The 26,740-nt window shown below is 38.6% G+C and overlaps 1 protein-coding gene across 8 annotated transcripts in view; it reads left to right on the top strand.

Moving 5' to 3' along the window:
* Positions 1-26,740, top strand: part of CRACDL (CRACD like) — a 255,354-nt gene that overhangs the window by 168,540 nt on the left and 60,074 nt on the right. For 7 of the 8 annotated variants that reach the window (XM_043990988.1, XM_043990986.1, XM_043990990.1 and 4 more), the window contains one exon: positions 20,279-20,358. In XM_043990988.1, coding sequence (XP_043846923.1) covers positions 20,289-20,358 — 70 coding nt within the window. In that variant the 5' untranslated portion in view covers positions 20,279-20,288. Of the gene's footprint in view, positions 1-10,217; positions 10,328-20,278; positions 20,359-26,740 lie in introns of those variants that run through there. The other variant, XM_043990989.1, reaches the window with a different exon arrangement.

Here is a 26,740-nt window from a genome sequence, read left to right as displayed (position 1 = left end):
TGTGATAGATTATCTTTAAGATTCTGTGATTTTATGATTCTCTCAAGATGAAAATTAATGGGAATAGGTGTAAAGTTTTTACTTGGCTTTAAAGAATCAAGTACAAGTTGGAGGAAATTCAGTTAAAAAATACATTTGAAAAAGACTTTAGTTGACTCTGAAACTCAGTCCCCAGTCAATGGCATTTCATAACTATCAAAAAAGCTTAATTAGGCTAAATTAGCAGAAGTATGGAGCAGCTAGGTGGCACTGTGGATAGAGTGCCAGGCCTGGAGTCAGAAAGAACTGAGTTTAAATCTGGCCTCAGATACTTAGTAGCTGTGTGACCCTGGGTAAGTCACTTAAATTCTGTTTGCCTTAGTTTCCTCATCTGCCAAATGAGCTGGAGAAGGAAATGGCAAAGCACTCCAGTATCTTTGCCAAGAAAACCCCAAATGGGGTCACAGAGTCAAATATGACTAATCACCTAAACAACAAAAGAAAAAGTACAGTAAAGAGAACAAGCAGGGCAGCTAGGTGGCGCAGTGGATAGAGCACCAGCCCTGGAGTCAGGAGTACCTGAGTTCAAATCCGACCTCAGACACTTAACACTTACTAGCTGTTTGACCCTGGGCAAGTCACTTAACCCCAATTGCCTTAAAAAAAAAAAAGAGAGAGAGAACAAGCTAGCTAATAATGTCTGTTAAGTGACGGACACTGTGCTAAAAATATAAATAAAAACAGAGAGTTCCTGCCCTCTTTAAGCTTACAGACTATTGGGAGATGACTACACACACACACACACACACACACACACACAAGAAGCTGAAAAGCAGCAAATGGAGAAGATACTAGCAGGAGGGAGAGTTTCAAAGAGGTACAAAAGCAGTCTAGCTGGTGGGAAGTAGTCCCACAGGGACTCTGTCAAACAACTTTTGTATTATTTTGATGCAGTTCAGGGTACCACGTTTTAAGAGAAGCACCCAATCCTCAGTGGACGAGGAGGAGTCAGAAAGCTATTTCCTAGGAATGACGTTTGAAGGCAATAGTACTGTTTAAGTAGAAAAACAGAAGATTTAGGAAGTACAACAATCTCTAACCGTTTGAAGAGCCAACATCTGGAAGGACAGGACTTTATGTTGCTTTATAAGGTAAAAAACTAGAACCAGCGAGCACAAGTTATGATGAGGTAGATTCTGACCCATAAGGGAGTGAGGTACAGTGGATAGAGAGCTGTTGTTGTTTGTCCTTCATTCTCAAAGAGGACCATGACATTAGGGTAATGTCATAACTTGCAGGGAATTGGATTTAAGTGATCTAAATTGATGATTCTTTGGTATTCTGAATGAGTGGAGTAGGATGAATATAATTAAAGAATGTATTTGAAGAGTAACCACTGGCCCTCAGGCTGCCCTGGGCTAAATACCCCAGGTTTTTTGGAGTTCTGAATATGGACTCTTATGAAGGTGGAAGTTCAAGGAGAAAATGTTTCTTTTCTTCATTTTTTTTTTGTCCAAATATTTCATCAGTGTAAGAAGCTCCTTATAAGGAAACAATCTCTACTAATGAAGATTAGTAACTCTAGTACACCTTGCAGCCTTAGACAATTTCCTGGGGCACTGAAAAATTAAGTGATTTTCATAGGGTGATAAAACTAGTATGTGTTGGACAGAGAACTTGAACCTAGATCTTTCTTACACTGATGCTGGGTATCCATCCATTACAGAATACTATGTCACATGCTACTCCTTTTCATGGCTAGTGGAAGACATGGATTTCATACAGTTAACTTTTCTCTCCTTGACCTGTTTTACAGGTCATTTGTTTTTGTTTTTTTGTTGTTTTGGTTTTGGTTTGGTTTTGGTTTGGTTTTGGGTTTTTTTGTTGTTTTGGTTTTTTTTTTAGTGAGGCAATTGGGGTTAAGTGACTTGCCCAGGGTCAAACAGCTAGTAAGTGTTAAGTGTCTGAGGCCGGATTTGAACTCAGGTACTCCTGACTCCAGGGCCAGTGCTCTATCCACTGTGCCACCTAGCTGCCCCAGGTCATTTGTTTTTGACAAGTCAAGAAAAGATCATTTGAGATTCAACAGACAATTGCTTTTGATATGTTCTTCTATTTTTTCAATCCTTTTATTTCATTCTAAGATTTCCTTTTGTCTCCCAAAGTCATGGGGATCTGTTTGTTCCATTCGAATATCAGGAGTCTGTTACTTGGGTAAGATTTTCTACCTTCTATTGTAAACCACTTATTCTCCTTCCAGTTGCCTTTCAGACATCTTCAACTGAATGTCCAAGAAGATATCTTAAACTCAACATGTCTAAAACTGAACTTATTATCCTCCAGGGCTCTTATTTCATTATCTCTTGTCTCCTTTTTTTCTTTCTTCCTTCCTTTCTTTTTTTTTTGTGAGGCAGTTGGGGTTAAGTGACTTGCCAAGGGTCACACAGCTAGTAAGTGTCAAGTGTCTGAGGCTGGATTTGAACTCAGGTCCTCCTGACTCCAGGGCCAGTTCTCTATCCACTGTGCCACCTAGCTGCCTCTCTTGTCTCTTTTCTTCCAGATAATCTTGTAGTCCTTGTGTTTAAGCCATTTTTTTCTCGGTGACTCTACCTTAGTTGTTGTAGACTCTCTTGATCCATAGTATTTCTTCATAGTGTTTGGTTATCTTCTATTAGCTCATAACTCTAAGCTCAGTTCCTAATGTGACAGTTTAGTGCCAGGACCAGGCTTCATCCCCTCCCATATTTTTTGATAGTTAGTCAATAAACATTTATGAAGCACCCACTATGGGCTAGTCACTGTGCTAAGGGCTGGGGATATGAACAAACATGAGAGATAGTTCCTGTTCCCAAGGAGTTCACAATCTAAATGAGGAAACAATCAAACAAATATGTACAAATAAGTTATAGAATAAGCATTGGAATTCAAAGAGATTGGGAAAGACTTCTTATAGAAGATAGGATTGTAGGGACAGCTAGGTGGCGCAGTGGATAAAGCACTGGCCCTGGATTCAGCAGGACCTGAGTTCAAATATGACCCCAGACACTTGACACTTACTAGCTGTGTGACCCTGGGCAAGTCACTTAACCCTCATTGCCCCACCAAAACCAAAACAAAACAAAAAAAGAAGATAGGATTCTAGTTGGGATTTGAACAAAGCCAGAGGAGATGAGGAAAGAGAGCATTCCAGGCATGGGGGACAGTAAGAGAAAGTGCCTGGAGCCTAGAGATGGAATGTCTTGTTCAGGATACAACGAGGAGGCCAGTGTTACTGGATCAAAGAGTATCTGGGGGAGTGTAAGGTGTAAGGAGACTAGAAAGGCAGAGAAGTGAGGCCAGGTTAACACCAAACAGAGGATTCAGTCTGTGATCCTGAGAGTGACAGGGTGTCACAGGAGTTTATGGAGTAGAGGGTGACATGTTCGCACCTGCATTTTAGGCAAATCCCTTTGGCAGCTGAAGGGAAACGCTTGTGACAAGCAGACCAACCACTGCCGGGCTATTTAAATAGTACAAGCATGAGGTGATGAGAGGCTGTGCAAAAGTGCTGACAATAGAAATACTGCCAAGGTGAAATCAACAGGCCTTGGCAACAGATCCGATATGGAGAAGGTGAGAGATAGGAGTGGAGAATGTTGCCAAGTCTAGGTGACTGGGAAGATGATGAAACCTTCAACAGTAATGGGCAAGTTTGGCAGTGGGGAGAATTTAGGAGGAAAGATAATGAATTCAGCTTTGGACATGTTGAGTTTACAATGTCTTCTTGGACATCTAGTTGGAGATGTCTGAAAAGCAGTTGGGGATATGATACTGGAGGTGAGAAGAGAGGTTAGGGCAGGATAGGTAAATTTGGGAATCATATGGGGCAGCTCGGTGGTATAGTAGATAGAGAGCATCAACCCTGGAGTCAGGAGAACCTGAGTTTAAATCTGGCCTCAGATACTTGCTAGCTGTGTGACCTTGGACAAGTCACTTAACCCCAGTTGCCTCCCCCCAAAAAAGAGAATCACCAGCATAAAGACAATAACTCAATCCACCAAGATCACCAAGTAAAGTAGTATAGAGGGAGAAGAGTAGAGGATCCAGAACAAAAAACCCTTGTGGGACAATTACTGTTAGAGTACATGATGAGAATAAAGGGACCACAAAGGAAATTGTGAAGAAGTGGCAAAATAGGTAGGAGAACCAGGAGAGAATGGTGTCCCAAAAACCTACTCAGGAGAAAATATAAAGGAGAAAAGTGTAATGAACAGTAACCAAGAAGAATGATGATTGAGAAAAGGTCATTGGATCTGGGGGGGGGAGGCAGTTGGGGTAAAGTGACTTGTCCAGGGTCACACAGCTAGTAAGTATCTGAAGGTGAATCTTCCTGACTCCAGGTCTGGCCCTCTTTTAGGAAGTCTTGGTCTGGATGAAGATACTTAGTCTAATTTCACTTTGGATTTCTTGGTCTGGTGCTGCTTTTTTGATCTTTGCTGAGGGACACGTGGTAAGGCTAGACTCCTCGTTGGCTTCTCACACTGACATCATAACTAGGAGCAATGGGATACCCTTTTGAGATGAAAGAAGAAGATTGACCAAAAGGCATCTTTAGTCTGTGTCTATTCAGAAACATAATTAGATTACTGCATTTTTTTTCTTTTCATAGTTGACACCTTCATTCTTCTGTCTTTATGGGAAGTGTCTGCCTTTTTCTCTGATTTCAGTTCTTTTAAAAGGATGTGATCTACACTTTTGGAAGACACAGTTGGCATTAATGCTTCCTCTGGCAAACTATGTTGGTCAACAGAGTTTTATTGGGCATGAACTGTATTTGAACCTGTGGCAGGTTTTGCATGGGTTAATCATTAAACCTTGCCAGCAATAAAACGTGAAGACTCCACCCTCCAATAAACATGGAGGCTTTTCGAAGTGGGAGGTGTTGTTCATATATGTTATTTTCAGAAACCCTACAAAAGACAGATAACCACTCTTGCTGTCACAAGTAAGTCAAAGTCTCTGAGATGCTTCCTTGAACTCAAAGATAATGTGATTATAAGCCCACATAATCAAAGACTATGGCCCCATCAAAGACAAGAGACTAGCTCTGAGATGCTGTTCTTTGTCTATTTAAATTTCTTTTCCCCCATTTCTCGTTCCTAAAACTTGGTCTCAGAAAGAGGTAGACAGTCTAATGATTAAGCAATGCAACAAGTTAATATTCTCTTCTCTTCTATTCTATAGAAGACAATAACCCTCCTCTGTACTCTTCTGATATAGATTTTTTTTTTCAAGTGAAGAAAGTTTCATGTAGATATCTCTGAATGTTATGACTGGATTTGTTTGTTTTCCTGTGTTGTTTTGTTTTGTTTTGTTTTTAATTCTGATTCAGACCTGTGGTTTTATTCGTATAGAGACTACCCATGATGAAACTCCCACTACTGATGAAGATGGCCAACTATTATGAAATTTTTAGACTTAGAGATTTGTCTGTTACACTGAGAAGTTAAGTGACTTGTCCAGGGTCACACAGCCACTATGTATCAGAAGCAGGACTTAAACTCAAGTCTTTCTGACTTGGAAGCCAACCCTCTATCTACTCTGTAATAGTGCCTCTTTATTAAGATACTCAATTATCATCCTGAAATAATATAATTTCAGGTAGAGCAACACAAGTCAAACTAGTAGAATGGATAGGACATTGGATTTAATAGTCAGGAGACCTTTATCTTATTTCTTTTTTGTTATTATTCAGTAATTTTTCAGTCCTGTCCAACTCTTTCTGACTCCATTTGGGGTTTTCTTGGCAAAGATCCTAAATTGGTTTGCCTTTTCATGCTCCAGTGGTTTAAGAGGAACAGGTTCAGTGACTTGCCCAGGGTCATACCACTAGTAAGTGTCTGAGGTCAGATTTAAACTCAGGTCTTCCTGACTCCAGACTTAGGGCTCAATCCACAGCACCACCTAGCTGCCTCCATCCTAGCTTTGCTTTTCCCTGACTATGTGACCTTTTGCCAGTCACTTCATTGGGGGGGTGGGGTTGGTTTCGTCATCTATAAAGTAAAGGAATGGTACAAGATGTATTCAAAGGTCCTTTTCATCTCTATGATTCACATGGTTAATGATAAACCATATTTCAGTGAAAGAAATATGTTCATATTTGACTATATTGAGACCTAAACTAAAACAGACCTCTGATTTTGACCTTTTTATAAACCATGTTCTCTATTTAAAAAAAAAAATGTTTTCTTTAGCTTTCTTGGCTACAGTTGGAACATTTGATCATAGGTGGCCTTTTTTTTAGTCCATTATTACACATTTAATAACTCTGCTTGGTTTTTCCATTGCTTGATCCACATACATCATTTTTAAATTGATGTCAATCTTGGTTGGCCTTTAGCAATAAATGCTTGTGAACCGTAATGAGATTTTTTCCAAAAATGCTTTGCGATAGCTAATACATTGCTCAAAATACACTGGAGTCATTTCTGTAATACAAGTCTCAAATTGTAAGTTGTTTCTGTGCATCAGAGCTTCCAAGAAATTCAATTTAGCTCTGCAGTTTTTAACCTGATTAATTTTTCTATTCAAATCTCTTCAGATGGCTTCCATTGATACATTGTACATAATGAAAGGTGAGGGAATGTTCTTTACAATCTGCCTGGCTATTATGAGTCATAGCAATGCCCTGTTTCTTCCAGTAAGTCCGTCTTCACTAATCATACATAGGTGTTGCTGCACTGTCTCTACCCTCCACTTACCTAAAATACTTTGATCAGTTACAGGTTTCCTAAAAACCACTTCTGTTGTGGAAGAATGACAACTATTACCCAGACAGACACAGGCGCCAAAGCTGTTCTTTATTCCTATTGGTCATTTCTTCTTCACAAATTCCAGGGGTTTGGCTTAATAAATACCTCTTGATGAATTGATTGGAATTATAATGTATTAATTTATAGTCTCAGCCAACAATCAACAAGCATTTATTAAGCACTTAGTCTATTCCAGACATTGGGCTGAGCAATGGAGATGCAAAAACAGAACCTTAGTTCAATCTGTAGCTAACTGAATATACAAATGCATTTTCAGCTCTTCCTAGTAGAGCTTCCTATGCTCTCCCTTTGTAGAGGGCCCCCAAATTTGCATTTTTTTCTTCAGCTGTTCAGCCTGGTTTCCAGGAAACCTCACTTCTCTCCCAGGAAAAGCTGATCACCTGAAATCTTATCATATGCAGATTGACTCAGTTTTTGATACTCAGCAACTTCTCAACTTCCTCAATTGCCTCTCCCCATTGTTTGAAGGGCTAAAGGATTGAAGCAAGAAACTCCTCACAAAGCTTTCCTTTATAAAGGGTTTTTTGGTCCTTGTTCAGTCATTTCAATCCTGTCTGATTTTTTATGACCCTATTTGAGGTTTTCTTGACAAAGATACTGGAGTGGTTTGCCATTTCCTTCTCCAGATCATTTGGCAGATGAGGAGACAGGCCAGCAGGGTTAAATGACTTCCCCAAGGTCATACAGCTAGTGAGTAAATTAAGTTTCTGGGGGATCAGAACTCAATTCTTTCTAACTCCAGGCCCTGTACTTTATCCACTGCACCACCCAACTGCCCTCAGCTTGAGTATTCACACCTTGTCAATACTCTCAATTGCTTCAGCTTCTCTAACTGGAAAGCAGAAGCAGAATAATAAAAAGATCCTCCCTTGGCGTTCAATCATTTTTCAGTCATGTCCAACTCTTCATGACCCCATTTGAGTTTTCTTGGCAGAGATGCTGGAGTTGGTTTTCCATTTCCTTCTCCAGCTCATTTTACAGATAAGGAAACTGAAGCAAACAGGTTTAAATGACTTGCCCAGGGTTGTTGTTGTTTTTGTTGTTGTAGTCTGTCCTTCATTTTTTTTTTTTTTTTAGTGAGGCAATTGGGGCTAAGTGACTTGCCCAGGGTCACACAGCTAGTAAGTGTTAAGTGTCTGAGGCCGGACCTGAACTCAGGTACTCCTGACTCCAGGGCCGGTGCTCTATCCACTGCGCTACCTAGCTGCCCCCTGTCCTTCATTTTCAAAGAGGACTATGACATCGGGGTGATGTCATGACTTACAATGAACTGGATTTAAGTGAAGAAAGGCTGTGCAAAGTCACCAGCCTCACTCTCTCCTCTGAAGCTATCTGGATCCAGTGGCAAGATATACATCAGGACAACTGGAGATGACCCTGGATGTTTAAGGCAGTTGGGGTGAAGTGACTTGCCCAGGATCACACAGCTAGTGAGTGCCTGAGGCCAGATTTGAATTCTAGGCTTGGCAGAACTACCTAGCTGTCCTTATCATTGCCATAGCCAGAGCAAAACTGGTATCATTATCTGCATTGAGTATCATCAGTCTTCATGCTCCACCTTATCACCATTTCCCCAGGAAGCTCATTATTGGGAAAAACTCATTATCCTGTAAGATCTCATCTGCCTTGTTATTCTGCTTCATCACTAACCTGGGGCCCCTCTGATTGAAGGAGCTGTGAACTCTAAAACCTCTATTTAAGGTGAGAGTTCAGCTCAGAACTTCATTTCTTAACTGGCTGCACTGCTCTGGGACACCTCTGACCTCTCCATCATTTCCCCGTCTGGCAAGTACCATTTCCAAACCTTTTCAACTTCTTTTTGTGTTGTCTTCCTCCATTAGATTGTAAACTTCTTGAGTTTACAGGGGCTGTCTTTTTTTTTTTTTTTTTGTACTTGGTATTCCCAAATGTCTGGCAAATAGTAAGCTTTTCATAAATGTTTATTGACTATCTCCATTGTCACAAAGCAAGCATTCTTTTAATGATGACTCCTATTCATTAGAGACAGTCCCTACCCTCGAACCTTGCCCACTTTTTTTGTTTTTTGTTTTTGTTTTCAAAGAAGAGGAGGGGAGAAGGCAAAGTTTGTGAAGATTGATTGAAAGTAAGATGCCAATAATGGTTGACAGTAGATGGGGCAGGAATGTGCAGATTATTAAGAATGGCACATTCCAAAGCCCTTTCCTATGGGATGCTCTTCTCACTAGTGGAGATCAATGCCCCAAGGCCAAGCATGGGGTGTTCAAAGTTGGCAAGAGCCTTAGAGAAGAGAAATTTGCTTTCAGGCCTTTCTTTCTTTCTAAGTAATAAACATTTTTATTTATAGTTTTGGGTTCCAATTTTTATTCCTCCTTCCTCCCTTCCCTCCCCCTTCCCTTAGGCAACAAACAATCAGATATGGGTTATACATGTATGATTATGTAAAACATTGCCATATTAGTCATTTTGTAAAAGAAAACATGAATTAAAAAGAATGAAAGAAAGTGAAAAATAGCATGCTTCAGTCTGTTCCATCAATATCAGTTCTTTCTTTGGAGGTGTAGTAGGACCCTAAGAAATCCTATCCCTATCTCACTACCTAGAGAATTCAGAGAACTTCCTCTTGGGTAAGATCTGCAACTGTCTCTTTGTGGAGCTGAGTTATCTTGTTCCCAAAGGGAGAACTCCTTCACTCTGTATTATCTAGTACATATTCTATATATACCTTATCTGATTTCTGTTTTACTGTTGACTTGGATCAATGGGTTGCTTTGCTCCCCCCATATGTGTTCATCATAGAACTGGAATTTGATGGGGATTCAAGCCTCTGTCCTGCTTCCCCCAGTAAAGAAACAACAATCAACATAGGAGAAAAATTTGGAACTAAAAATCTTATGTAAATAAATGTTGAAAACTATCTTTACGTGTAACTAGAAAATAATAAAATACTTTTCTGACTTAAAAAAAGAAACAACAATCAGAAATTTACCTTGAACCTGAAAACTATATCTCTTAGACTAGCAATAAGTTAAGTGAGCGGATAGATATAATTCTACCCCCTCCATAGGTCAGGGTATTCATCCAGACAATTTTTTTAAAGGAGAACATTTATTTAGGACATTTTTGTTCATCAATCTAAAGAAACTAAAGCTTGAGCCTAATACTTATGTTTAATATAACCACGCATATTTTAAATGGCCTGTCCTGAGAATAAATTTAAAATACAAGGCCACATTAGGGAGGAGTTCTATGAGTATACTGTTAGAAGTCCCAAAAGCTGGTCCTAGGGGAACATGACTCAAAAGCTTTCCTTGTGGCTGTAGGGTCTAATGTTGTAAGGGTTAGAAAGCTGACCCTGGGTGCTAATTGAGTTTTCCTTTTTGCTATAGGGCAGAAGAGAGTAGAACCGAGGTCTGGGTTCAAAATGTGCAAAGTCAGCACAACCTTCCAAACACATGAAGCCAATGGAGCTAATAAGATAAATGGTCCACCAATGGCATCTGGAAGCTACCTTAGTCAGTTACTTCTGGCTTGAGTGGGAAAAATTACTTCAAAGGGTGAGCAGGACTTAATGCTGATGCCTAGTTGTGGCAGGAGCTTTGCATTTTGACAGCTGATACAGCCTTTTTCTTCTTCTTTTTTTGAAAAATTATTTATTTTAAGCATTCTATTTTACTTTTGAGTTCCAAATTCTTTCTTTCTCTCTCACCTCTCTCCCACCTATCCATTGATGAGAAGGCAAGCAAAATTATATCAATTATACATGTGAAATCATGCAAAACATGTTCCGTAGCCATATAACAAGAGAAAGAAAAAAAAAGAAAATTATACTTTAATTTGCACTCAGATTTCATCAGTTCTCTCTCTGAAGGCAAATTGCGTTTTCCATCATGAATCCTTTGGAGTTACCTTAGATCATTGTATTGATCAGAGTAGCCCAGTCTTTCACACTTGACAACATTACAACATTGTTGTTATGCACAATGATCTCCTGGTTTTTTCTCACAGCACTTTGTCTCAGTTTATAAAGATGTTGTGATGTGTTGTGTTTTCTCCTAAAACCACCCCCACATCATTTCTTATAGCACAATAGTATTCCATCACACTCATACCACAACTTGTTCAGTCATTCCCCAGTTGATGATCATCCCCATAATTTCCAATTCTTTGCCACCACAAAACAAGAACTGCTGTAAATATTTTTTGTACAGATAGGCCTTTTTCCTTTTTCTTTGATCTCTGGGGTATAGACCTAGTCATGGAATTGCTGGGTCAAAGGGTATGTACAGTTTGATAGCCCTTTGGGCATACTTCCAAATTGTTCTCCAGAATGGTTAGGCCAGTTCACAACTCCACCAACAGTTTGTTAGTGTACTTTTTTTCCTTGTTCACTCCCTGCCAGCATTTGTGATTTCTGATACATGTGACATGGTATCTCAGAGTTGTTTTAATTTGTAGTTTAATTTAAACTGTCAGTTTTTAGAAGAAGAAATCAGAGATATATATCCATATGAAAAAAAATGCTCTAAATCTCTTGATTAGAGAAATGCAAATAAAAAGAACTCTGAGGTACCATCTCATACCTATCAGATTGGCTAAAATGACAAATGTTGAAGAAGATATGGAAAAATTGGAACACTAATACACTGTTTATGTGACTGTGAACTGATCCAATAGTTTTGGGGAGCAATCTGGAATTATGCCCAAAGAGTTGCAAAACTGTCTGCCCTTTGACCCAGCAGTATTGGGGCTGTTCCCCAAGGTGATTAGTGAAAAAGGAAAAGAATCTATATATTCTAAAATATTTATAGCAGGCCTCTTTGTGGTGGCAAAGAACTGGAAAGTGAGAGTATGTCCATCAGTTTGGAAATGGATGAATTAAGTATTGGCATATGATTGTGCTGTAAGAAATGATGATCAGGTTGATTTTAGGAAAACATGGAAAGACTTGTAGGAAATAATGAAAAGTGAAATGAACAAAACTGAGAAAACATTGTATACAATAACAGCAATATTAGTTTAAAGAGTGTGAATCACTAAGCTATTCTGAGTTATATGGATATTCAAATCAACTACAAAGTACTTATGAAAGAGTATGCTATCCACCCCCAGAGAAAGAACTGATATATGGAAGTATGTTTAGAATGTCTGTGTCAAGTGTTGGCCTTCTCTCGTGTGGAGTTGGGAGGGAGCAAGGTTCAATAGCTAGGTACTCAAAATATAACCAAAAAAGTAAAATAAGTAAAAGTAAAACCATCCTATTTGTATCCTTTAACCATTTATCAATTAGAGAATGGCTCTTATTTTTATAAATTTGGGTCAATTCTGTATATGAGAAATGCGACCTTTATCAGAGAAACTTGCTGTAAATTTTTTTGATATTATTTCATTTTTCTTGGGTTTGTTGTTCAGTTGTGTCTGACTCTTTGCGATCCCATTTGGGATTTTCTAGGTAAAGTTCCTTAAAGTGGTTTGCCATTTCCTTTTTCAGCTTATTTTCACAAACAAGAAAACTGAGGTAAATAGGGTTAAGTGACATGTCCAGGGTCACACAACCAGTAAAGCCAAATTTGAACTCAGGAAGTTGTCTTCCTGACTCCAGGCCCAGTGCTCTATCCACTGTGCCATCTAGATGCCCTAAAGTATCTGGATAATCTAGATTATCTATTTTAATTAGATCTATTTTTGCTGTTGTTTTGTCTAAGATAATGATTGCTACCCCTGCCTTTTTTACATCAGCTGAAGTATGAATCTACATTAACTCTTTATTTTAATGTTGTGTATGTGTTTCTGTTTCAAGTGTGTCTCTTATAAACAACATATTATTGTTGGAGTGTAGTTTCTAATCCATTCTGCTATCTGCTTCTGTTTTATGGGTAAATTCATCCCATTCACATCCACAGTTATGATTACTAACTGTGTATTTTCCTCTATCCCCTTATCTTCTGTTTCTTCCCCCCTTCTCTCTCTCTCTCTCTCTCATATACTGACCTTCTTAAGTCTGCTTCTGACCACTGCCTTTCTTAATTCATCTTCCCTTTTATTCTTTTCGCCTGCCCCAATATCTCTTATCCCCTTCCCTTCCTATTTCTCTGTTGGGTAAGGTAGTTTTTCTATACCCAACTGAATGTGTGTATACACACATACACATACATACATATATACATACATTCTTCCCTCTTTGAACCAATTCCAGTGACAGTAAGGTTCAAGTATTGCCTGTACATCACCCCTATTTCCCCCCTCCACTTGTTTTTACTTACCTCTTTTATGTGAGAAAAGTTTTACCATACTACATCTCCCTTTCTTCTTCTCCCAGTACATGCCTCCTTTTCACCTCTTCATTTTTTTTTGGAGATCATCCCAGCATAATTGACTCATATTCATGGCCTCTGTCTTTGTATACTCCTCCTAACCATCCCAATTATGATAAAGTCCTTAGGAGTTACATGTATAATCTTCCTATATAAGAATGTAAATGTTTAACTTTACTGAGTCTCTAACCATTTCTCTTTCATATTTACCTTTTTATGTATATCTTGAGTATTGTATTTCAATGTCAAGTTTTCTGTTCAGCTCTGGTCTTTTCATTAGAATGCTTGAAAGTTGTTTATTTCGTTAAATATCTTTTTTTGTAATTTAGTAGTATTTTAAATTTTATTTTCTAATTACATGAAAAGATTGTTTTCAACATTCATTTTTATAAGATTTTGAGTTCCCAATTTTTCTCCCCCCTTCCCTCCTCAACTCCCTAAGACGGCAAGCAATCAGATATATGTGTATACACACACCCATACACATATACATATATGTATACATAATGTTATATATATTTCCATATTAGTCATGTTGTAAAAGGAGAATCAGAACAAAGGGGAAAACACAAGAAAGAAAAATAACAGTAATAAATAAAGTGACTCCATTCAGACTCCACAGTTCTTTTTTCTGGATATGGATATGGAGAGCATTTTCTATCAAGAGTCTTTTAGAATTGTCTTGGATCATTGCACTGCTGAAAAGAGCCAAGTCTGTCACAGTTGATCATCACACAATATTGCTCCTTTGTGGGGGGGGGGGGCAGTGAGGGTTAAGTGACTTGCCCAAGGTCATACAGGTAGTAAGTGTCAAGTGTCTGAGACTGGATTTGAACTCAGGACCTCCTGAATCCAGGGCCAGTGCTTTATCCACTGCACCACCTAGCTGCCCCACAATATTGCTCTTATTGCCTCTAATTTTCTCCTGGTTCTGCTCACTTCACTCAGCATCAGTCCACTTAAGTCTTTCCAGATTTTTCTGAAATCTGCCTGTTCATCATTTCTTATACCACAATAGTATTCCATCACATTCATATACTACATCTTCTTCAGCCATTCTCCAATTGATGGGCATCCTCTCAATTTTCAATTCTTGGCCACCACAAAAAAAGAGCAGCTATAAATATTTTTGTACATGTGGGTCCTTTTCCCTTTTTTATGATCTCTTTGGGATATAGACCTAAGGTTATGCACAGTTTTATAGCCCTTTGGGAATACTTCCAAATTGCTCTCCAGAATGACTGGATCAGTTCACAACTCTACCAACAATGCATTAGTGTTCCAATTTCCCCACATGTTTTCCAACATTTATCATTTTCCTTTTTGTCATATTAGCCAATCCAATAGGTATGAGTTGGTACCTCAGAGTAGTTTTAATTTGCATTTCTCTAATCAATAGTGATCTGAAGCATTTTTTCATGTGACTATAAATAGCTTTAATTTCTTCATCTGAAAACTGCCTGTTCATAAATATCCATTTTTTCCCCCTAAAGGATTATACCCAATTTTTCTGGGTGGGTGATTGATTCTTGAATGTAATATTAACTCCTTTGTCTTCCAAAATATCATATTCCAAGCCCTTCACTACTTTAACTGGAAGTTGCTAAATCTTGTGTGATCCTGACTGTGGTGCCACAATATTTGATTTTTTTTTTATGGTTGTTTTCAATATTTTCTCCTTGACCTAGGAGCTCTAGAATTTGGTTATAATGTTTTTGGGAGTTTTCATTTTGAGATCTCTTTCAGGAAGTGATCAGTGGATTTCTGTTTTACCCTCAAGCAAAAATTTGGGGCAGTTTATCTTTATGATTTCTTGAAATATCTTGGCTTTTTTTGATCATGGCTTTCAGGTAATCCAGTAATTCTTAAATTATCTCTCCTCAAGGGCAGCTAGGTGGCGCAGTGGATAAAGCACTGGCCCTGGATTCAGGAGGGCCTGAGTTCAAATCCAGCCTCAGACACTTGACACTTACTAATTGTGTGACCCTGGGCAAGTCACTTAACCCTCATTGGCCCCCCCCCCCAAAGAATTATCTCTCCTTGATCTCTTTTCCAGATCAGTTTTTCCAATGAAATATTTCACATTTTCTTCTATTTTTTCATTCTTTTGACTTTTTTTTAAGTGTTTCTTGATGTCTCATGGTGTCATTAGCTTCCATTTGCCCAATAATAATTTTTAAGGAACTGTTTTCTTCAGTGAGCTTATGTATCCCTTTTTCCATTTATCCAATTCTACTTTATAAGGAGTTCTTTTCTTTAGTGAATTTTTGTGGTTCTTTGAACATTAAGCCAGTTCTGTTTTTAAAGGTATTATTTTCTTCAGTATTTTTTGTTTTTTTCCCTACCAAGTTAATTCTCTTTTCATAATTTTCTTACATCACTCTCATTTCTTTTCTCAAATTTTCTTCTACCACTCTTATCTCTTTCTTTAATGTTCCAGAAATAATATTGTTGAGCTTGGGTCAAATAAGCATTTTTCTTTTGCTTGGGACTTTGTTTGTAGCTGTTTTCACATTGTTATCTTCTTCTGAGTATACTTTGTCTTTCCTGCCACCATAATAGGTTTTTATGGTCAAGTTCTTTTTGTTGTTGTTCACTCATTTTTCCAGCTTATTTCTTGGCTCTGAACTTTGTATTAAAGTTGTATTTTGCCCACCTGGGAGTGCAGATGCAGTCCCAAACTTCAGGCTTTTTCCTGCTATTATTTTCAGAGCTAGTTGTGGGGAGTGGGGCGGGGAGGATCAGTGCTTCCAAGGTGGTGTGATCTTAGGAAACACGTGGCGTTACTGCTTTCATTGTCTGCCCTCTAGGCTTTACTCAGGAGTGGCCTCTGTTCCCTTGTAGTTGCAAGCAATAGCACTCCTCTTGGCTCTGGAACTGTGACTAGGTCCCCTTCTCTCCTGTAGCCACAAGCACTTCCACTTCTCTTTGTCTTGAAACTGTGACTAGGGCCTCTGCTCCCTCATGACTGATCATAATTGCTCTTCTCCACCCTGGAACTGTGACCCAGAACTGCTTATGGGCAATAGAGTTGTCAGTCAGTGCCAACTGCACCCAGTGCCATCAAAGCATCCCCTGTAATCTCTCTTTTTTTTCCCGTGAGGCAATGAAGCTTAAGTGACTTTCCCAGGGTCACACAGCTAGTAAGTGACGAGTGCCTGAGGCTGAATTTGAACTCAGGTCCTCCTGAATTCAGGGCCAGTGCTTTATCCACTGGGCCATCTAGCTGCCCCCTGTGATCTCTTTCTAACCAAGTCTCCAGCCCCCTAACTGTCTTTGGGCTGAGAGCTCCAGAAGCTGCTGTGGCTGCTATCACAATTGCCACCAAGGTCTACTGCTGGTGATGCAGGCCAGCTCCCACCCCAGTGGCACAAACCTCTCTTGACGACCTCCTAAGTTGTCTTAGGCTGAAAAAATGTCTTCACCCCCAACCCTTTGTTGACTCTGCTACTCAAAATTGTATTTGAGGAGTTATTTTAAAGCTGTTTGGAGGAGAATGTTGGGAGTGTTCAGCTGGATTACTGCCTCTATTCTATTATCTCAATTCAGCTTTTCCAGTCCCTTTCTATTACTGGATAATTAGGAACTGAATTTCACTGGAGTAGGTATGTAGGAGCTTAGTGACCTCTTCCTCCCATCCCCACCCATCCCCACATAAGCTTCATGCAGCTATCTTGGCAGGAAGTCCAGGAACTGAATTGCGGGGGGGGGGGGGGGGGGGTGGGGTGGCCAATTGTGTTGGAATTGAGAGGAACAAAAGGAAGCAGGATGCAATGACTTATTCATAATTTTGTTTAGAAGAATATAGAAGTGAGATCATGTGTTCACAGTTTTTTCAGGAAAGTCCATTGGTTAGTGTGAGATCATCTTAAGAAGACAGGAGACTGTATCAGTCTTTTCTATTATAGACCCTTGTTCTTTTTTTTTTTTTTGGTGAGGCAGTTGGGGTTAAGTGACTTGCCCAGGATCACACAGCTAGTAAGTGTCATGTGTCTGAGGCCGGATTTGAACTCAGGTCCTCCTGACTCCAGGGCCAGTACTCTATCCGCTGTGCCACTTAGCTACCCCCCCGCCAGACCCTTGTTCTAGCCTGACTGCAACTAATTTCTCCTTTCCAGTATCAGTGAACTTTGCAGGGTCTCAGTATGTTGTATTATATGCATAAAATCAAATCAGAAATTTCCAGATGTAAGGGGCTAAAATTCTAGCTAGTCTGTCTAAAATATCTAATGAGTGGTTGCCAATAAATTATAAGCTTTAGCAAGAGTTTAGACTTTTTTTTTTTTTTTTTAGGTCAGGCAATTGGGGTTAAGTGACTTGCCCAGAGTCACACAGGTAGTAAGTGTTAAGTGTCTGAGGCTGGATTTGAACTCAGGTACTCCTGACTCCAGGGCCGGTGCTTATCCACTGCGCCACCTAGCTGCCCCAAGAGTTTAGACTTTTAAGTATTTATTGAGGAGAATAAGAATTTGGTGAAGAGAGAGAGAAAGGCCTAGATTCCTCTATCAAAGGGAGAGTACATTTTTAGCTCCCACTCTCCACCAGAATCCTGACGAAAAGAAAGAGTGAGAGCACCAGCCTTGCTCCCTCTTCCTCCCACAAGCAAACGTCACTTCCTGACCCCAAAGAAAAGCCACATGTCTTGCCCTTAGGCGCCTTCTACAGTAAGTCTCCAGCAAGTGGCGTCATTCCAATCATTACACAGATGTGTGGGAATAAATATCTTGACCCTTAAAATAACCCACACCATAAAACATATACATTTTTCTTGGGTGAATTTGTTATAGATCTGTGTGTAGGGAGGACGCAGCACTTAATGGGAGATATTTAGTGTGAGTTATTATGAAAGAACCCATGAATAGGAGCTTATTTAGTGAGCACTCTTTTTTTTTTTTTTTTTGGTGAGGCAATTGGGGTTAAGTGACTTACCCAGGGTCACACAGCTAGTGTCAGGTGTCTGAGGCCAAATTTGAACTCAGGTCTTCCTGAATCCAGGATTTATACTCTATCCACTGTGCTACCTAGCTGTGCCCTGTTGAACATTTTAAAAAAAGAAAAACAAATCCAAAAACAAAAAACAGAATGATGGAAAGATGGCATTAAGACTAGAATAAATTGTGGGTTTGTTTGTCCCTGAGAAAGCCTTACCATAAAGCTACCCCCAAGTATTCTCGGGACCTTAGATAGCTACAGACTGCTGTAGCTACTTAGCCACCACACTTTTATGTTCCAGAATGTGTAAGAGGTTTAGGACCCTAAAAAGCCACTTGGAATAATAACAGTAGTAACAATAAACAAACATTTATATAACATTTTATGGCTTACAAAAATGCATTATCTCATTTGATTCTGACAACAACCCTGTGAGGTAAGTGCTATTGGAACTTGCTCTTCCTCAACCATGGCACTCAATCTCCCATTTAATCGCTTTCTTTTTGAACACTTGTTTTCCTTCAAAACTCATCTTCAGGGCTGTCTTTTGCATAAAGTCCTTCCTGAGGCTCCCAGTTGCTAGTGTCCGGTTTTCCCAAACTACCTTGTATTTCTTTTGTATGTGCATTTATAAGCATAATTGAAAAATTATACTTAATTTTGGGGGAGAGGTCAATACCACCTCATCATCCAATTTTAGTTTTTATATATTAACTAGAATTAACTATATTAATACCCATTTTACAGAAAAGGAAACTGAGACTGAGAGAAATTAAGGCACTGGCTCAGGTTTACATAGCTACTAAGTGTCTAAGGGGAGATTTGAACTCAGGTCTTCTTGACTCTCCAGTCTACCATTTTGCCTGCTATTCCTCTTGAAGTCCTGGAGAGACATACTTACATGTACACTCACATTCCAGATCCTGGATCTGTTTAGGTACAAAGAATAAGACTGGAATGCCATAGTGCCGTGGAGCTGAAATTGTCCCCAAAATAGGATATAGGTTGAGCACCCCCTTACGAAGAAGGGAAACACCTAATTCCTGCCTGCATTTAAATGTGTCTCATGCCAATGTGAAAGAAATTATGGTAGGAGGGTGCTAAAAAGAAATTGGGATACTTTCTGAGGTGTTTGTAATATATCATCCTTCCTAACTGATCCTTAATTTCAATTGGTAAGATTGGGAAGGGTCTGGCTGAGGAACAGTTAAGCTTATGTAACTAAGTAAGCAAGATTTTGATGTCATAACCTATATGAAATCTTTCCAGTTTTGGATGAATAGAATCATTAGAATGAATGAATGGAAGAAGGGAGGGAGGGAAAGGAAGGAAGGAAGGAAGGGAAAGGAAGGAAGGAAGAAACAAAGAAAGGAAAAGGTTATTGCTAGAGCTGATCAATGAAAGTGTCTCTTTTCTTAGAAGAAATGAGATAGCTGGTGGTCAGGACATACTATTTGAAATTATTATTTGAAGAATATCTAGAAGACCTGTAAATCAGGCCAATCTCTTGTCACTAACTGCACCATTTTATTCCCATCTGTCTTGCCTCTATGAGATGGGGATGATGTTTCCTGCATATTTACTCCACAGAATTGATTAATTTACCTTATAAGCATCATCAAAGCAAGAATTCTATTTCTTATCTCCCCATAACACTTAAGTGTTTTCTGCAAGTGACCACCAGATGAATATTATTGATCCAGCTGTTAATTTTCATTGACTCTTTTGAATCCATTCTGTATGGAAGAAGTATTTCATTCAAAGCAATTCTCATTAAGGAATTGTTTTTAAATATGTGTCTAAGTCTGTGTCTATGTGTGTATGTGCTATTTAAAGTTTACTACTGAAGGATATAAGCGGTTGCCCGAGTTGGCACCCTACCTACTTTAGGGTGTGTTTGCATCATAAATGTAAACCAGTAACCAACGTATATCACTTCCATGAAGATACAAAGGATTCTTTCATTTTGGGGGAAAAAAGGAACCAGATATGACTTGTATAGTTGGTGGTATAGCTGACTATTTTCCACCTCAGCTACTGCTATTGTTTGTGGTCAGTGATCAGATGAATTTTTAAATGATTGCCAAGCTTAGGGGCGTAGGCACATTTCTCTTTTATAGAACTTTGCCCTTTGATCTTATCTACGCCTTGTAGGTGTGTGCAGGCAACCAGGGTTACCAGCAAAAAGCAGTAACTTGATTGACTTGTAACTTTTACTGAAGATGTTCCCTTAACTAAAACTCGTTTCTCTTTGGTTTCTAGGGAGCTGGACATGAGCTCTACAAGAATAATGGATATTAAGATGCGAGAAGCTGCAGAAAGTCTTGGTGAAGATAGCTCAGGTAAGGTCTTTGCTCCTCCTGCATCATAAGGGGACTTTGCTGGTAGGCAGATAAGCCCAGGGTCACAGCGTCATTTCTGTATGTGAAGAAGACAGATTCAGCTGCCCGGAGTCATACCTCAGACCTGCTTCAAGTGGAAGGGTATACCTCACACAGGTGATTTGATGGGGGGAAGGGAGGGAATTCCAGGTAATTTCTGTTGCTCTTGGGAACATCTCAACTCCATTGTAAAACAGGTAGCATTTTTAAAGAGGATTTTTTCATGTTCTTTCAAATAAGCATTTCTCAACCTTTAAGTGGTTCAAAGAGGGAGAGAAAGAAAAATAGAACCATTTAGCCTCCCAGATTGCCCAAGGAATTAGTAAGAAACCGGTCCTTGTCTGGGAGAGTCAGAATTCCCCAGAAGAAATCATTCTCTCTTAGCAAGAACTTCTCACTTCTCCCTTTTATCGCTTCTTCCTTAACTCACCTTTTCAGGAACCTTTTATTATACTTTTTATTTGTTAAGTAGAACCCAAAGTCAATCATTTTTTATCTTATTATTCAAAGATTTTCAGTGAATATGACTGCTCTATGCATTATCCAGGGATCTGTATCTTGATTTTCTATAATTAAGTTATAAACCTAATATTAGAAAGCAATTCCTTTCCCTAGAAAATATCCTCTCACCCAGTCAGCCTTTTCTCCACTGAAATTAGCCTTATGTTTGGTTAAAAAGTTGTTCTTCTCTTTAGCATTTAATGTGCTGAGCACAGAAGGTGAGTTTCCCAGATAGAACTTCTGCATCATGATAAGTTTCACAATTCAGGAAGAAAAATCACTAATTACATTAAGCCTGAGCTTATTGTTCAGATACTCATTTCAGTAGGGATTGCATTTCATAGACTATAGGCATTTTCCTCCTTAATACATCATAAACATGACTGCTGCTTCCTCTGGAAAACATAACTAGATCATGATCAATAAATGATATAATGATTTGAGAATATTACTACAGAATATGTTAATGAAATTTACTTTTTCTTGATGGGAGTATGTCTGTGGTGAAGAAAGACTTATAAAGCAAGAAATAGAAGGGCAAAGTAGTAAAAGAAGCAGCAGAAAGATTTACTCATTGCTTTATTAATTGTTTGAAGGATTATACTTATTCATGTTTGGAAAAATGTCCATGACTACGTAGGATGCTTCCTTGCATTTGAATAAGAAAGTCTAAGAACAGACAGCTGCAATAATTTAGGAGATATTTCTTGCTGATATTCTGGCCAGACTTCTTTTGAACTGGCTACTAAATGACACAGCCGATTTAAAGCATAGATTTAAAATTAGAAAGAAGCCTTGGAGATATCAGATCATCTAGTATAGCCCCTTCACTTTATTCTTTAAATTTTATTTTATTTCATTTTTATTTATTTAATTTTTTTTGGCAGGGCAATGAGGGTTAAGTGACTTGCCCAGGGTCACACAGCTACTAAGTGTCAATGTCTGAGGCCGGATTTGAACTTAGTTCTTCCTGAATTCAGAGCTGGTGCTTTATCCACTGCATCACCTGGCTGCCCCTATTTTTTTCAAATAACAAAAAACATATATTTTTTTCTCCCATATATTGAGGGCAAGGGGAAGAACAAAACCTTTTGAAAAATGCTTTGTAACAAGGCTATCAAGGGAATCAATGAAAAAATATGAAAGAGGGTAGCCTAGCAATACTAGATCTCAAACCGTATTGTAAAGTGGTAATTATCAAAACAATCTGATACTGGCTAAGAAATAGAGTGATGGATCAGTGGAATAGAATTGGTACAAATTACACTATAGTAAATGACTATAGTAATCTAGTATATGATAAACCCAAATATCCAAGCTTTTGGAAGAAAAACTCATTATTTGACAAAAACTGCTGGGAAAACTGGAAAACAGTATGGTGGAAACTAGGTATAGACCAACTTCTCACACTGTATACTAAAATAAGGTCAAAATGGGTACATGATTTACACATAAAGGGTGATAACATAAATTAAGAGAACATGGAATAGTTTATCTGCAGATTTATGGACATGGGAAGAATTTAGGACCAAGGAGCATTACAAAATGTAAAATAGATAAGTCTGATAATATGAAATTGCAAAGCTTTTACATAAACAAAACCAATGCAACCAAAATTATAAGAAAATTCTAAGAAAACTGGGAAATAATTTTTCAACAAGTATTTCTGATAAAGGCCTCATTTCTCAAATGTATAGAGAATTGGGTCAAATTTATAAAAATACAAGTCATTTCCCAATTGATAAATGGTCAAAGGATATGAACAGGCAGTTTTCAAAGAAATCAAAGCTCTCTATAATCATAGGGAAAAAATGCTCTAAATCACTATTGACCAGAGAAATGCAAATTAAAGCAACTCTAAGGAACAACCTCATACCTATCAGAGTAGCAAATATGCCAAAAAAGGAAAATGTTGGTTGTTAAAAGGAATATGAGAAAACTGGGATGCTAATCCACTGTTGGTGGAGTTGTGATCTAGCCATTCTGGAGAGCAATTTGGAACTGTGCCCAAAGGGCTATCAAATGGTGCATATCCTTTGATCCAGCAATACTTTTGCTAGGTTTATATCCCAAAGACTTCCCCAAAAGACCTATTTGTATGAAAAATATTTATAGCAGCTCTTTTTGTGGTGGCTAAGAATTGGAAATCAGGGGAATGTCCATCAGTTGAGGAATGGCTGAATAAACTGTGGTATATGATTGTGATGGGATATTATTATGCTATAAGAAATGACAAACAGGATGACTTCATAAAGGCCTGGAAAGATTTATATGAATTGATATATAGTGAAGTAAGCAGAACTAGGAGAACATTGTGCAAAGTGATAGTAATACTGTTTGATGAAGAATTGTGAATGACTTAACTATTCTCAGCAATACGATGATCCAAGACAATCCCAAAGGACGAATGATGAAGCATACTATCCACCTCCAAAGAAAGAACTGATACTGATTGAACATGGACTGTGGCATGCTATTTTTCTTTCTTTCTTTAATTTTTCTTTTATTCAAATTTTCTTATACAAAATGACAGATATAGCAATGTTTTATATAATTGCACACATATAACCTATAGCTGATGGGTTCAGGGAGGGGGGGAGGGAGGAGGGGAGGAGGGGAGGAGGGAAGGAGGGAAGGAGGTACAGAATTTGGAACTCAAAACTTTAAATAAAAGTGTTTATAAAAAAAAGAAATATGTGTAGTCAAGCAAAATAAATTCCCACATTGACGACATCTAAAAAATATGTCTCATTCTGCATCCCCAACATCTCTGTCAGGGCAAGAATAGTTGTTTTCATCACTGGTTTTCCAGGATCATTGTTGGTCACTGCATTGATTAGAACTCTTAAATCTTTCAGAGTTATTTGTTTTTACATTATTTTTGTTACTAAATAAATTGTTCTACCACCTCTGCTGACCTCCACTCTACATCAGTTCATGCAATTCCTCCAAGGCTTCTCTGAAGCCATCCCTTTCATCATTTTTTATGATAGTATTCCCTTATGTTTATATACTATAATTTGTTCAGAAACTCCCCAATTGATGAGCATCCCCTTAGTTCCAAATTCTTTACTGCTTAAAAAAAGAACTGACATATGTTTGTGCAGATGAGTCCTTTTCTTCTTTGTGTGATCTCTTTGGAGTATCTATAGATCTATTAGTTCAGCCCCCTTATTTTAGAGATGAAGAAACTGAGACCTAAAAAAGGAAAGTGTCTTGCTTAAGGTCAGGTAGATAAATAAGTGGAAGAATCAGGAATTCATTCCACGTATTCTGACCCCAAATCCGTCACTACTTTCCACTGTGCCTCTGATGATAGTGAACATGATAGTGGTTGGTGTCTTCTTTCTTTCCCCTCAAAATATGATGCAACACAAGAAGATTGACTAAAACCATTGGCAAAGATATACTTATACATTTGTATACAGCTCCCAGAAATAGAGATGATGAGGGTGATCAAGAGACCAGCAACCGTAGCTGGGCAAGATAGGGTCTCTGCTGGAGAAGAGGCAGTGGGGTGCAATGAAAAGAGCACTAGATCCAAGGTCAGAGGCTTACAAACTGGGTTCTGACCTTAGTTTTGCTATTTACTACCTGTGATGACCCAGGGCAATTAATCAATTGACAGGCACTTACAAGGCACCTATAATGGACCAGGCACTATGCTAGGAGCTGAGGACACGAAGACTAGATATAATCAAAGCAACTAACCTTAAGGATCTTACTTGTTATTGGTAGAGACAGTATACATCAGGCTAGGAAAAGGGATCGGGACTAGACCCATGATTTCATTGATAATGGGAACTTCCAATGGAGGAAAATCCCTCTGCCAATTCAGGAAACCCACATGCTTCATAATGCCTTTGCATAAACCATCTTTTCCCCCCACAGTCAGGGTTAAGTGACTTGTCCAGGGTCGTGCAGCTAGTAAATTTTTGAGGCTGGATTTGAACCCAGGTGCTACTGATTCCAGGGCTGGTGCTCTATCCACTGTTCCACCTAGCTTCCCCAAACCATCTTCTTTTAAGATAAACAAGATAAACCATCTTGTTTCCAACTCCCATGTCTAATAAAGCATACTGTCTATCCACTATATCATTTTATTTATATATATATATATATACACACATGCATACACATATATAAACACGTGTATGTATGTATGTGTGTATATTTATGAGATCCCAAAAGCCTTAGTGGAATTTCTATCTGTAATAGCTTAAAACTACTTAAAGTTTTGTGATACCATGCAGGTATATACATGTATATGTGTTATATGCATATGTATGTATATACATGTGCATATAACACAAGTAGTGTACTTCAAGCTTCTGCATTTATCTGTACACATATACAAACATACATATATACATACATACACACATATAATTATTGTTGAACTCTTTACTCATGTTTGACTCTTCATGATCCCATGAACCATAGCACACCAGTGTTTTCTGTCCTCCATTATCTCCTAGGGTCTGTCCAAGCTCACAGTCATCCTTCCATGACACCATTGGTCAATCTCATCCTCTGCTATTCCATTTTCCTTTTGCCTTCAATCTTTCCGGACATCAGGGTATTTTCCAAAGAGTCTTATCTTCTCATTATGTAGCCAAAGTATTTAATCTTCAGCTTCAGTATTTGACCTTCCAATGAATGGTCTGAATTAATTATTAAGTGAGATTACAATCTAATGGGACAGATAATAAACATGTATAGGCAAGCTATATACCAGATAAATAGGCAATAATTAACAGAGGGAAGACATTAGAATATTAAGGGGGTTGGAAAAGACTTCATATAGAAAGTGACACTTTAATTGGGATTTCAAGGAAGTAGGTAGGGCAGCTAGGTGGTATAGTGGAGAGAGTTTTAAGCCTGGAGTCAAGAAGACCTGAGTTCAAATTTGGCCTCAGACACTTACAAGCTATGTGACTCTAGACAAGTCAATTAACCCTATTTGCCACAGTTTTCTCATCTGGAAAATGAGTTGAAGAAGGAAATGACAAACCACTCTAGTATCTTTGCCAAGAAAACCCCAAATAGGGTCATAATGAGTCAGGCAGGATGAAAAATAACCCCCACCCCCCCAAAAAACAAAAAACAAAAACCCTGAACAACAAAAAAGCCAGAAGGCAGAGATATAGATAGAACATTCCAGGCATGAGGGACTGCTAGAGAAAATGCCCAGGGCCAAAAGTGGTGTCTTATTCTTGGATTAGCAAGAAGGCTAATGTCGCTTGATTGAAGACTACATGGCAAGGAGTGAGGTATAAAGGACCAGAAGGATGCACCTGGATTAAAAAGAGCTTTGAATGCCAAGCAGAGGATTTCATAGATGACATTTTGTATTAAACATCAGGAAACCCCAAAAGGAATGACTACCTGTCCTTAAATGTTGAAAGAGCTGAGCTGCACTGATTTCTGGGGGTATCTCTGACCAGCACAGATAACAAGATAAACTGGTTAGGAGTGGCATCTTTGAAGTCGGAAAAACATTCAATCTACAAATTATAGATACTCATGCAAATGGACTAGACTGACCCTATTGAAAGGTGGATCCACTTAGGGCCATTCAAAGGTACATAAAATAGAATCCTAGATTTTAAGAGTTGGAAAGAACCTCAGAGCTCATCCAGTCCAATCCAGACTTGAAACATAAAACCTTTCTTCAGAATCTTAGACACACTTCCCAAGGCCATGATTTTCATGGTTGGACATCTCTCATTATTTGGACATGCTGCTTTATTGAAAGGGGTTTTTTTTAGCCAAAAACTATTTTACGTGCTCCAAGAAAGAGGTGAGAAGGGGCTATTAGTAGTAGGAACATCAAGTTATC

This window comes from Dromiciops gliroides, chromosome 3 (genome assembly GCF_019393635.1).
Source record: "Dromiciops gliroides isolate mDroGli1 chromosome 3, mDroGli1.pri, whole genome shotgun sequence".
Lineage (NCBI taxonomy): Eukaryota > Metazoa > Chordata > Mammalia > Microbiotheria > Microbiotheriidae > Dromiciops > Dromiciops gliroides.
This window is presented reverse-complemented; position numbering and strand designations above follow the sequence as displayed.